Consider the following 14314-nt stretch of genomic DNA (forward strand, 5'->3'; position numbering starts at 1 on the left):
GATGTTCTTTCAGCGCTCATCTGAAAAACACATGCGTCTTCCCTTAACAAACAAAGCGGCAGGTGGAACCTGATATAATTAGGCAGCGCTGCGGGGGCGCCCCCGGCCTACCATGGCTTGTAATAGCTGCACGATCCGGGAGACGGCTGCATATCAATCATAAACAGAAGACACAAGACCGCCTAAAGCCTCCTACCAGGTGACGTCACCTACAGCCCAGGAGCCAGCAAAAATTACTTCCCACTTACTCTAGGCGGCGTTTATATCTGTCCAACAGGATCCCAAAATTGTTTTCTAGGCAGCTTTAGCCTTTTTTTTTATTTGTTTTTTCCATAAAATGCACCCTTTCATGTTTTATAGTGGGTTTTTTTTTTCGTAGAGATCTAAAGATGAAGTAACATCAGGGGGTACACAAAAATACAGGGTATGCAACAACAACAACAACAAAAAAGACACCAAAAACTTGTTCAAAAAAGAAACGCTACTAGCTAAAAACATCAGTAAAAAGTACTGTAAACACCTAAAAAAAAACAAAAAAAATACATGACTCAAAAAATGGTCAGGCCAAATTTAATTCTGATAGAAGCATACAGAGCACCTGCAGAGTAAAATGGTAGCAGAGAATCCGGTATGTCAACACAAGACCCTAAAAAAAAAAAATATTCCGTCTTCGTGTGACGGCCTTTACTGCACACCGCAGAGATCTCCGCCCGGTGTGATTTTCCCATGGTCTGTAATACTCTGTAAATAACGCCTGTATGTTCAGGACAGGACTGTGTACACTGGATCTCGGCCTCCCGCGCATTTCAGTCCACAGAACTAGACCAGCAACAACTTCTGCAAAGAGAACTACAAGGGACACCCGAGGGCTGAAGACAGACCTGTCCTCCGTAAATACGGCTTCTGACGTTCTCCGCGCTGTGATAACAGATCTGCGGCTGCCTTTTGTTCTTGAGTGTGTTTTCATAGGACCATAATACCACAAGGCAGTCTGAACTGGTCTGGACATCTTTCATTGAAGACGTCTCACTAATCCAAACCTACAGAAAGGGTGTGAAATAGTTTAAGTAAACTAAGTGAGAAGGGAGGAGGAAGCAGAGGAAGGTTTTTGCTTTGAGCGAAGGTGGTGCACATATTCTGCTAAGCAGGAGGTGCAGAGTCCTAATCAACGAGACATGAGAAATTACACGGTGGCAAGAAGTCAATATCGGTTGGGAGCTGTAATACTCTATATTGGTCGCAACCCCATTTCCCATCAGAAGAATCCCCGTTTCTTACGGTAGGAACCACAATCATGGGTTCCTTTCCCAGTAGCTACAGTGATGACATGTCACCCATGCGTCCAGCACTGGCTGCAGTTGCCATGTGACCTGCATCAAAAGAGAGGAGAACAAAGACCTGCGGCGCCCGAGGTTGAGCTATGGAGCTGCACCCAAGTGGCGGAGATTAGGCACTAGGGAGTCTGCAGAAAAAGGTCGCTAGGGTTGAACAACCTCTTTTAAAGGTCTTTTTACCATGGGGGCATTTAACAGGGGCAAGGAGACCTTAGGGAAGGACGGCAGACAAGCAATTTTAACACCATCGAAGTTGCAGGGGAAAACCAAACATGCGATCGTGCATGTCTTTAGAGCGTGAAAACTCGCTATATCGTCGTTTGATGCTCATTTTTCACAAAATGTATCTTCACATGTAAGAGGACCCCATGTAGGCAGAACTGAGCCTAGGTTACACTTCAAAGGGCATCTGTCAGCAGTTTTGTACCTATGAAACCGGCTGACCTGTTACATGTGTGCTTGGCAGCTGAAGGTATCTGTGTTGGTCCCATGTTCATATGTGCCCGCATTGCTGAGAAAAGTTAGCCTTTAATATATGCAAATGAGCCTCTAGGAGCAACGGGGGCGTTGCCATTACACCTAGAGGGTCAGCTCTCTGCAACTGCCACACCATCTGCAGTTTGATTGACAGGACCTGGTGTGATGATGTTTTCACTGTCTGGTCCTGTCCAAAGTGCAGAGAGAGCAGAGTTTCTAGGTGTAACGGCAACGCCCCCGTTGCTCCTAGAGGCTCATTTGCATATATGAATACATATTTTTTTTCTCAGCAATGCGGGAACATATGAATATGGGACCAACACAGATGCCAAGTGCACATGTAACAGGTCAGCCAGTGTCATAGGGACAAATCTGCTGACAGATGGACTTTAGCGGTACTATGAGAACCCCAATACCTGCAGCAGAACGTCGCTGGGTCAAGTCATAGAAGTCTAGAAGGTTTCCTTGAAGATGTGAAAAGATAGCAATCATTTCATCGAGAGAGGCAGGAAGGAAGCCCAGACAAGTGCAGGAGGTAAGCGCCGCAGTCTCAGCTGAGGCTACACAGCGCGCTGTCCTCACACGACCTGCTGGAACGTAACGCTCTATATACAGATACCTGAGTATTTCAAGAGCACAAATCCTGCGCCTTCCGAACAGTCACCCGAGAGCTCCTCACAGCCAGAACAACAATCACTTCACTTTCATATTTGCCTAAGAAAACTACTTGGCAGCACTATTAAACTTATTAAAAGGGGAAAAGCCCCTCTTAGGACACAATAATATCAGTGATGACCAAACGTTTTACAGTAGAGGAACCGCCTGAGATCTTTGTCTTACTCTGCCTGCTTTCTGGCGACCCCTCTTTCACTCATGCTTTGGAGGGAAGCCAAACCACTGCAGTGCTATGCTCTGGTCCAAGTTTATTGCCGCCATCTAAGACCAAGATAAAGAGAGTTTGCCATTTCTACTGCAAAAACAACCAGCCGAGGCAGTCATCTCAGACACCTACTGACCTGGTTCCAAAGTCAAACCCACAAAAGCAAAAAATGGTTTAGAAGTGAGCACGCTTGGCCTAAAATGGGGGCCCTGAACACCCGCTCCAGGTGGGTATATGCACTGTGGCTCCAATCAAAGGCAATCAATGGCACTGGCGAAGACAGCAGAGCACATGCACGGTAGGGATGAGTGAAGTGAGATTAGGATTCTAGGTCTGAAGTCGCTTTGCTCAAAAAACTGTTTTAAAAGGAGTCATCTCATCTCAGACAATGAGGGCTTATCACTAGGATAGGGACCTGCACCTATATCGGGAATGGGGCCCCGCAAATTGGTGGCTGGAGGACTCCGGTCCAGCCACCACCAAGCACTCTCCCCAAAGAAGTGAATGGGAGCGCACCGGCACATGACCAGTTAGCACTCCTATCCACTTCTATGGGCTGAACGGAAATAGCTGAACCAGCGGTCGGATATTTTCGTCGGCCTCCTAGAAAATGAATGGAGGGCGGCTGCGCATGCGCAGTGCGTCCTCCACCACTTTCAGGGCTCCGTTCTATATATTGGTTTGGATCCGCACCTATAAGACAATGGGGGCATATCCTAGCGATATGCCCTCAGTCTGTGATGGTAATACCCCTTTAATGCTGTACAAAGCAAATTCGTCATCACCGAAGTCTTGCAATTTGGGTTTTCAACTTGTAAACCATTTAAAACTTGGTACCAAAGCCGACTTCAGATACCTGTTTTAAAATGAAATAACTCTTTTCGCCTCGCCGGAGGCCACACATTTTTTGCTAGACAGAGCACGGTTTGCTCGTCCCTAATGCGCGGCAATTTCAGTCAGTGCCACAGCCATTGAATAGTGCATGTCTAAGCCAGCCACGCCACGTTTATCGGTCACGTAGCCTAGACGCAGCTTAGCCCCGCTGAAGAGAATGGAACAGAGCGAGATACCGAGCACAGGTGCTATACAATGTACTGCGCTGTGCTTGGCCAGCACGGAGAAGACTGCGGAGCTACGATTTGTTAAAAATCCACGGTGGAAAATCTGCAGAGTATACAAGTGGATCCATCCTAAATATTCTGGGTTTTTTTACCCTCTGCATTCCTACATGCGTATCATGGGAATGTTCCTGTTGCTGATGAAAGAGGACAATCCCATATTATGCAATAGGTGATAATGGCTGTTTGGCACGTCCCTACGATATTTCTGCAGGCTGGCCTTGTTACGCAGGTTCGGATACAGGAAGCACAGCTCTTTGCCCTCTGCCATCCACAGTCCCATGCGTGTAGAAACCGCTCGCCTCTCAGATGGCAGCAGGATGTGTCGTGGTGCCGGCTGCAGGACGCTGCTGTTCGTCTGTCATCGCACAGAGTGGGTGTCAGTAGCTGTCAAGAGTTTTTGCATACCTACAAAGATAGTAAGATTATGGATTACCGCCTCTGGTGTCGCCCAGGATGGGGGACACAACACCGTTAGAAAAAAAAAGCAACACCAAAGCCAAGTTAAACAGCGACGGCCGTGTAACGTTAGTCCACAAAGCCACAGTCCCAATATAGATTCATCGGGGACTGCTAACTGAGCAGCACAAGTCCAATCCACAGACGCTACACAACACCTTTCAATGTTTGTAAGGCTGTGTTCACATCGAGTCTTGTCAACAGGTTCCGCTCCCGCTACATATGCCAGAAGCCAAGAGTCTTTTTGGCCTCCGTCAAGCCAGTATACATTGGTATATACTGCAAAAAAAAGTGCAGAGGCATCCAAAAAACTGAAAAAGTCCATTCAGCTACTAGCAGGACCATAGGGTTTGTATTTTCTACCCGTTAATCGGCTTCCTATGTAATTCTCATGTGTTAGATTCGAGGACAATGGGCTGAGATCAATGACAATCTGCGCACAACACCACAGAACGGTGGCGCTACAGAAGCAATAAAAAAAAAAAAAAAAAAAAAAAAAAAAAAAGGGAAAAAAACACACTAGGAAATACATGCCTCAGCAAGAAAGTAATAATGCCGCCTATAGTGCCCTATGTTCAGAGTGTGGCGTCAGAAGAAAGGCCGCGCAGCGGACAGCACTGAATCCCAAGCCATAAAAGAGGCCTGCGTGTTTCTGACGACGCCTGCGGGAAATCTTTTGCCGCCCTGACTAGGAGAAGTTAAAATTTCATCAGATTTCTGTATTTTACATCCACATACCTCCCAACTTTTTGGACGGTCAAAGGAGGACACTTATGGTTCATTGTGTGAAAGATCCATTTTTACTGAATATCTATACACTTCAATAGTTTTCTCTTACAAAAAAGAGCAAAGCGGGACTAGGGTCAAAAAGGACTGTTCATCCAAAAAAGGGGACACCGTCACAGTGTAGGGGGAAGGGAAGAACACCAGAATGACAACAGAAGGAAAATGACCAGACACTAGGCCTCAGGGCTAGGGAAAGGGAAAAGGTCACCACCTAGGAAACCCTAAACCTAGCCTTGACTCTTGTCAGTATGAATAGACCCTGAAGGTGGGAATATTCATACACCAGATACCTAGGCCCTAGTAACACTGAAAATCCCTAGGATTAGTGACAGGGTCTGAGACTACTGGTTCCCTCTCAGATGAACAAGCCAGCGTCTCCCTGAGGCCTAGTAAACAACAAGCAAATGGGAGCAACAGAATACCAAGAGAAGCACACTACTCTTCAATAGAAAATGGATGAGCAGGAACTCCGATGAGGTACATTCACAAGTGGCAGACATATTTGAGACTGTCCCATTCATCTGCATGTGTGCTTGCAGAAATCCATGTACTTGTACCAGAAACGGATGCATGGGACTGGATTTTAGTTGCAGAATATAAACATGAATATAAACACATATACATACATACATATATATATATACACACACATATATATATACACACACACTCTAGGAAAAATAAGCGGCACTCCAAGAATAAAAGTAGTGAACCCTTTAATCACACCAGTGGTGCAACGTTTCGGCTCCAATCGCGAGCCTTCCTCAAGCTTGAGGAAGGCTCGCGATTGGAGCCGAAACGTTGCACCACTGGTGTGATTAAAGGGTTCACTACTTTTATTCTTGGAGTGCCGCTCATTTTTCCTAGAATATTCATTAGGGAAATCAGTCCATTCCCTTTCACCTGGAAGCCAGTGCCGATTATATATATATATATATATATATATATATATATATATATATATATATATATGAAACAGGGTGATCTTATATTTTGTTTTTATTACCCTCAGGATTGTGGTGAACGTGTTTGTTCACATTAGGAGTGAGCGATGGAAGGTCTATCCACTGAATCACAATGGAACGCAATTTTTTTATGAGTCTTTATCATCTTGCCAATCCAAGTATAGCAAGACCTTTATGGATATACAAATAATTAGATTCATTAGAGATCTTACTTTACGCATGAATACGACCACACACGATAAAGCTATGGGACACTTGGGATGTCTGATTGTCCTATCCGCATGTTCTGATTTAACACATGGACTAGTCTTTGGAGCCATCGATCTTATTGGGGACTGGTGACATTTCTAAATGGATTTGTATAGGTTTGCCCCCGGAATCTAGAGGACGATCCCGGACCTGCCATGTTGGATTTCCAGGGATGTTATCCAGCTGACAGGTGGGACACTTCAGCCTGGGGCTCTATGGTGACAACATAGGCCACTTGCACTGAACTCCTCGTTTAGACTAGGGGGGCTATCTTATAATTAACATTGATTTTAGCACTCTAGAAGAGAAGCAGCGGCACCAACGCATAACACATATTGTTTCTCTTTGTATAGTGATGGTACTTCCATTGATATACAGTCACCCTTACCCCTTTGATTGATCGCTGACCCATCGATATCGGCATATGTGAATTGACATCATGTGTTGTACAGTGAGACTCTACTAGGACCATTGAAAATACGTGTAGTGGGTCAGTTACATGCCTATGCCTATGCCTATACATTCCCTGTTTATATTGTCTGATTACTTAATACTTTAGGACTGAAATAATGTTTTAGACATAGCCATATTGTTGAGACTCAGATTTGACACACAATTACATTTGTTGTGTGTCCTCAACACCATTGAGCGCTTGGATTGCGTTATTATCTAGCTCCGATCATGTGATACATCTAAGCACATGACCGGAGGAGTGAGCAGAGACTGCGATCGCATGCCTGAAGGTCTTTGGACATGCGCACTTTAACTATCGGCGCATTGGGATGATCATGTGATCGGAACCCCTAGGAAGGTCCTTTGACATGCGCAGTGGTATACCCGGGACGCCGGGACCCACGTGCATCTGCCCCATCGCACATCCAGTTCATCATCCTTCTGAAGGTACACCTGCACATTTTAGTTTTATGGAAGACATACACCTGAATTGATTATTGCTATAATTAAAGTATTTTATGTTATATATGATATGTTGGATCGATCATGGGAATGATCAACACTATCACTGTATTTGAACTGGAGATATAATGTGATTGTATCAGTATATTGATAATACTGTCTGTACCATTATTTTTAAATGTATTTTCTTTAAATGAATGTATTTGAACTATTGATTGTTTAATGATGTGAAAGCGTTTAAATACGCACATTGCACTGCCCACTATGTCACTGCTTGAGGAAAATCCCATTGAAAGGATTGAAACGTCGCATGCTTGGTGAATAAAGCCTTTTTTTTACTTTCTTACTACCTGGATGTGCTGCGGAATTTCTTATTTTTATACATACATATACATATATACATACATATATATATATATACATATATACACAGACACACACATACACACACACAAACACACAGTGTGTGTGTGAATATACCCTTGCACATGCAGATTGAAATACCCACAATTCACATGGTATGATGCAGGTTAGCAAAACCTACAGCATGTCTTAAAATCCTCCTGAGCCGTTTCCACATCTGAACATCGGACCCTTCTCCCTGACCAGGAAAACGTGGCTCTTTCTTGCAGCCACCACCAGTTGGAGCTTTGTGCAAAGAACTTTTTACAGATGCCAATAATTTCAAATGGTAACTGTATAACTTCCTATGCATAGAGCTCCCTCTAGTGGTGGCTGTAAGCCAAAATGTTATCAAGTACTGAAGGGAATCAGGGAATTTAGCTACGGTATGTATGGTATAAATACACTGAAAAATCTGGCGTTCAGAATTAACACTACACTGATGAAGCACACAGGTCAGGTGGAGCTTTCTTTTTGCTATCGATATATTCCTCCCCATATTGAATGACAAAATCGCAAATTCTTTGGAAATCTAAGTTCCTAATTTCTGCAATGGAGCCCTGTGGTATAGTCAGTGCAGAACCAGAGGTAAAAACCATCACAGACTCCTCCGTGGGCGGATTCCCTTATTACAAATCCTACAAGTGGCTCCAATGAGATTTCCCTGAAATCCTGTCTAAACAAACCGCACATTAAACTATTAGAGGAGACGAGTAAAACAAGCGAACGCACTCGTCAACAGTAACAGGCGTAGTAAACAGCAAAATGAATTAGTAAGATAAAGTCACCGGAGACGCTCAGCACAATGACCATTAGTGAAGATGCTGCTGCTGTGCACGCTCCCTAATACCATCCGCAGACACATTCCAATATTTACGGCCCGCGGCGCACAGAGGAATCCAACTTGACAAGATTACAAAAAAAAAAAAAAGCAAACAGCGGGATTTGAATCAAGGTCGGAGGCTTAAACCTCATCCTCTTAAGTGCAGACCACTCCTTATCCCTGAGGTACAGGCCTGAAGTGGCTTTCCAAGCAGACAAAGCAAATATATGCTCCTCTGAACGTACAGCACAGATACTAGCGCCTTCACAGTCACAACTGATCACACACGATCGCTCTGGCGCTACGTAATAGTATAAATCAGATCCAGCAGCCTGGTGCAGAGCTAACTGCTCCTCGTCAGGTCTGCCCTGTGCTACGTCTGCTCCGTTTTATTCTTAAAGGGCATTCCGGTTGGCTAGTTATCTCCTATCTACAGCACAAGAGAACGGGGGCCCGGTACTCCCCTGCAGTCTCCCTGAAAAGAAGAAAGCGGCCATTCCATTCCTTTTTATTGGTGGACCCCCCCCCCCCCCCCCCCCCCACTGATCTAGTAGTTAACGTTATCCTGTATCTACAGGATAGGGGTTAACCAACCAGAATACCCCTTTAACTACCTGTTTTGCCAGAGTCCAGCTGGGGCAGTAGGAAAAGTAGCTAACTTTAGAGGGGAGGGCTGCTTTAGATGCTGCTATCTCCTGAATGGTAGCAGCCAGAATCATGCAACCAGTCTTGTTTGAAAGCTGACATTTCAGCTAAAGTCCAAGCAACAGAGGAGAAATCACGGTTAGAAATCGAGTCGGGAATAATCGCGGGTAAAACCTGCTGTTACGTTCACTTTCAGCTGCATTCACAGCATCCCGATTTATATCAGAGATATCTTCCCCTGTCCTGAACGTATTGCTGTTCTGGTATAGTCTGGAAGCTTGGAATGTCAGCTTTCAAACAAGACCAGTTGCATGTTTTTAGCTGGTACCATTCAGGAGATAGCAACATCTAAAGCAGCGCTCCCCCCTCCAGTTAGCGACTTTTCCCACTGCTGGAGCTGGCCGGTTAGGTGGTTAAGTTGCCAAATAACAAGCCATGATATTAGAAAGGGGTTGTCCCAAGAAAAATATTCTACATATTTTAAACCAGCAACCGGGTTTTGAATACTTTTGTAATTTGAATGCAATTTAAAATGTCTTATATCAACCGAGTTATTCACTGAAATCCATCTGTATAGCGCCACCTGTTTGCTCTTTTACAAATTTCTTGTCCTGTTCACTCAGATAGAAGCACATGCTCAGGTCTATCCTTCATCTGTCACCTGTTGTAGCAGAAAGGGGGTGTGGCCTTTCTCATGGGCATATCCTAAACTGTCAGCTTGATATAAATCAGAATAATTGGAGCAATGAATGTGGAGATCTCTGGATCCATGTGAGGTGCAGGGCTGGTTCTAGCTTTGTTAGAAAGAGATTATCAGGTACTTTATGATGTCTGATTTTTCAGATTAATTATGGGGTAACCGCTTTAAATGGGTTGTCTGTTTATGGCAATCCCTTTGTATTAGAAGGGTCACAGGGCATCCTGCTAAAGTGCAACCTGTGGTGTGACGTTTCTGCAACCATTACGTTTTCCTGCAGCACCACCATTGGCAACATGAAGCATTACATAGGGCCCACCGAAAGCAATTGTCTGTTCATGTATTGCATAAAAAAAAGTTGACTACTCCCGAATGACAGACGCTCCATCTGTGTTCCTTGCCAAGGGTTAAAGGGGTTATGCCATAATTGATGTAAAAAATTAAAAATCAAACATCATAGTACATGGCGATACCTTTCTAACAGCCTGGCAGCTCAGGGGGCGTGTCTTTCTGCTGCAGCTCTATCCCTGAAACAGCCACAGCCTCTAACATGTAGTTTATGATGTCCAGAGCTGAATCCGGACGTATACCCTTCTTCATCCAGGCAGCCCTTCTGTGAGGAGCATCGGAGCATTTCATGGGCTTTTTTGTTTACATCTTACACTGCTAGGGGTAGGTTTCCGCCTAGCAGCGTTGCCGGTGACGTAGCCAGCACTAATGGGTGGGCTTTTAGTAAAACAGGCTAGGGCAGCTCTAAAGCATGCCCATTAGTGCCTGGTGACGCCCCCTCCGCCTAGTAGAGACCAAGAACGTCAACGGATCTAATCAAAAAGCCCTTGCCCTGCACGATTGAGCACAGGGCAAGGAAGAGCATCGGTGTGCGAAATGCTCCGATGTTCCAATCAGAGGGGCTGCCTAGGTGAAGAATGGGATAGGTCCAGGTTCAGAACCCCTTTAAATGTGACTAACATTGGGGTGGGTTCATCCCGCGGATTTTTGAAATGTATTAAAACCCAAACTCTGCCTAAAATCCACATCCCATTGCGGCGTAGTTTCTTAGAAAGCTGCACGTCTTGGAGCAATTTCCATGGGCGCTGGATTAGGACCATCTAATGGGGCTAAGGCTAGGGCTACACTGGTTGCACAAGGATTGCCGAGTAGCAGTAATCACATAGAAATGAATGGGATAGCCGCGGCAGTGGCCACAAATCCAGCCGTGTTGGACACCAGAGCATGTCCACACAGGAAGAAAATCAGCATCGGGTGTCGTGATTTACATGCACATTTCGTGAACGTACCCTTACTGTACAGAGCATTTCTCTTATGTCAAAACATTCAAACAAGACATTCCAGCACCCGAGTTATTAAACCGACGTGAGAAATGCAGATCGGGGCATAGCTTGCCTGGAATGGCCTTTAAATAGCCGTGCCATCATCGCCTGCTTAAATCTGGGGCCACTCCTCCACATTCCTGCGCCAGATGGCCTTTTTACAACTCCTCTTATCCATGTCTCGTTACGTGTTCTCCTTTGCACTCGTGGCCACCACCGTGCTGATCTTCTCGGGATACCTACAATATTTCTCTGCTTTGGCTCCATGTCATGTGAAGCTACATTGTGCTGCACATTCTCCCGGCTGCCAGGAATGGTCCGAGCGCCTTTTAGAGGATACGTCCTCCAACAAAAATAGGAGGGGGGAGGCCTTTGTAGGCATCCTGCACAGAGGTCAGGAGGGAGAAGATAAGCCTATTGTAAATGGTGGAGCTTGTCTTATCTGTAAACATAGGTGATATCTGTCAATGTAATTCTGCTGCCTGTGATAATGAAAAACTTCCCCAAAGCCAGGATTTGCATTTAAAAAAAAATTATAAACATAAAAAAAAAAAAAAAAAAAGATCCCTAACTTATCCATATAACGCCCCGCCACATCGACGGGTGGAGGACCCAATCCATGATGCCTATGTGCACTAAGGGGTACGCAGATTTTTAGACTGAAGTCAAACATCCACTCACAGTCAGGATTGAATTGTTTCCAGATACCATCTCCTCTCTATGGCCGGCTTTAGAGAGAGGCCCGTCTGCCTGAATGCTGTCTATTGTCGTCCCCCCAATTGTCACCAGACAAACCGAGGACTGTTAGGACATCTCTGCTGCTTTGTCAGGGGATCATAGAGATGTGCTGCCAGCCAGATGACATCACCTGAAAATCAGCTACTGTTCTCCGGGGGGGAGAGAATACCACTACAAGTGATAGCCCAAACCGCCTGACTGCAGAAAGCCGCACTGCATACGGAACATCACATCAGTGTATATATTTTTTGGCACAGGGACGGGGGGGGGGGGAGGCGGCGGCGCAAAGTCCTGGCACAGGGACAGGGGGCACCACAACGTCACAGGGAGCGCCATGTATCGTAGAATAAGAATACACATTAAAAGGGCCACCGTATACATTCTGACATCTCAGCATAGGAATCACGCTGTACAGAAGGGATAGGGGGTAAATATCGGGCCCCAAAGTAAACTGTTACAGGGCCACATTCAGTTTGTTCATCCTTTAAGTCATCATCCACTGTGTGTTCTACGTCAGTGGACATGGGCCCCCCTTAGCTGTTGGGCCCAAAGCATCAGTTATGTATGCACCGCGGTAGGTACACCCATGACGAGGTGGTAGTCTGTGCTGTAGACAAAATATGAAATGCCTGAATATAAAATCTTGACCCAAGAGGCTACTGAGGTTCCGGCTCCACAATGGTCCCTGGTGTCACACGTGCGGGGCTCCACGTGTCTCACGTCTCTCATTCTGTTCATCCCATGACCTTATCTCAGCAGAAGATCAGCAGTGAAAGGGTTACTACCAGCACATAACACGTGGATGTATGAGAATGGGAATCACCTAGAAATACTAATACCGCGCTCAATAACAATACAGGTACAACCTATAGTCAGGCACGACTGCCATTAACCCTCGCTTCTTCAGCGTTACACACACACACACACAAGGGGTGCAGATATGGGAAGTAGTCTATGGTGGTGGACTGTCAATAGGAAGAGAGCGACAATAAGACTTTAAAACCTACATACTGCCTATCTTGGACTACTGTGAGCATGATACTGGGTGAAGGGGGTGGTGGTGGCAGTGATGAGGGTTCCGGATTAGCAAAGGAAAAAAAAAAATAAAAAATTTGGTGGGCTACAAAGGGCGCCACTCTTTGTTTATGGTTGTGTCTGGTATTGCAACTCATTAACAACCATGGGAATGTCGATGGCCAGCAATACCAGGCATTTTAGACAACCCCTGTTGGTTCTCACATTCTGCCTCACATAGTCACTCATCCTGTGTTGTGCCATTCCTCCGTTACTCCACTTAGAGATCCCTAAATAAATTGACGACTGGGTGTTACCATTTGGGAGTGTGTCCCTACGCAACCGGATACTGTCCAGTCGGCGTTGCCAGTGTCAGGCTGTGCAGGGACACACCCTTTGGACAAGGAAGGTGATAACACCCAGTAATCAATTAATTCCTAAAATTTCCAGGAGGAGGAGTAACAGAGGAATGACAAAAGTTATAAGAAACAACGCTCATTTCACTAGGCATATATACTGCACGAAAGCAGACACGTTGGGAGTGGCAATGGGTCCTCTTTAAATTATGAGAATTCACAGGTTAAAGGGAGGAACGATTTACTAGAACTGCTCTTTTAGAAAGTAATTCGGTAATTATACACACAGGAAAAAGGAGTTACAGAAATGTGTAATTTCTAGTCACGGCAGACGCTGATAATTGTAAGGCACTGTACTCACTGCAGAGCGGGTTTGCAGGATCCATCGATTTAACCGAAAAAAAAGAAAAAGAAAAATTAGGTGTAATCCGGTTGACAGCGTATTATTCCTTTAAATGTTATTCCAGCCTATGGTAGATTCCTCAGCTGACGCCGGCTAAAAACAAGGCTCTCTTAAAGAAGTACTCCGGGTCTGCCAGACGTCTCTGTGCAGGAGGCAAAAGTCTGATGCTGCTGAGAGCAAAAGGTTGGATTTAAATAATAGAAGGTACTAAAAGGAGAGGCGTGCTTGCAGAAGAAACCCGGCGGGCAAGTGCCACGTGATCCAGCTCAGCAAACAAGGCTTCCTGAACCTCAGACAGGTCTTAAAGGTACAACCCTGACCTGACAAGAAGGCTGTGGCTGGAGATTATAGATCAGGGGGAGGGGGATGCAGATCTACAACAGGTCTAGCCAGATTCTCTGGAGGTAAATGATGAAACACGGGGCAGATCTGTTGCAGAAATTTCTGCAACTGGAAATCTGCAAGTATTTCTGCAGCATGGATTTCCGCAAGCCCCGATCTAAAGCATTTCAAGGCCACGTGTGTATATACCCTCCCGCCACGTTTAGAAGAGGTTTCATATCTGCTTGTTCTTCTGAACCCCCCACTTCCTGTTCTCGTGAATGACACGGCAAAGGGAAGCCATGTAAATAAGAAGGGAAACGAGCCGCACGCTGATAAATGCTGCTGCATGTAAGGCTACATGCACACGACCGGATGTGTTTTGCAGTCCACAAAAAAAC

At 45.3% G+C, this 14314-nt stretch overlaps 1 protein-coding gene across 3 annotated transcripts in view; it reads right to left on the reverse strand.

Annotated features, from left to right (window-relative positions):
* The window catches only part of EML4 (EMAP like 4), a 189879-nt gene that overhangs the window by 130349 nt on the left and 45216 nt on the right, over positions 1–14314 (reverse strand). The window contains exon 1 of one of the 3 annotated variants that reach the window (XM_044291840.1): positions 13551–13718. The exons of the other annotated variants lie outside the window; for them this stretch is intronic. Within the exon in view, the coding sequence (XP_044147775.1) occupies positions 13551–13575 (25 nt within the window). The 5' untranslated portion in view covers positions 13576–13718. Of the gene's footprint in view, positions 1–13550; positions 13719–14314 lie in introns of those variants that run through there. 3 annotated transcript variants of the gene reach the window in all.

This window comes from Bufo gargarizans, chromosome 4 (assembly GCF_014858855.1).
Source record: "Bufo gargarizans isolate SCDJY-AF-19 chromosome 4, ASM1485885v1, whole genome shotgun sequence".
In the NCBI taxonomy this organism is placed as follows: domain Eukaryota; kingdom Metazoa; phylum Chordata; class Amphibia; order Anura; family Bufonidae; genus Bufo; species Bufo gargarizans.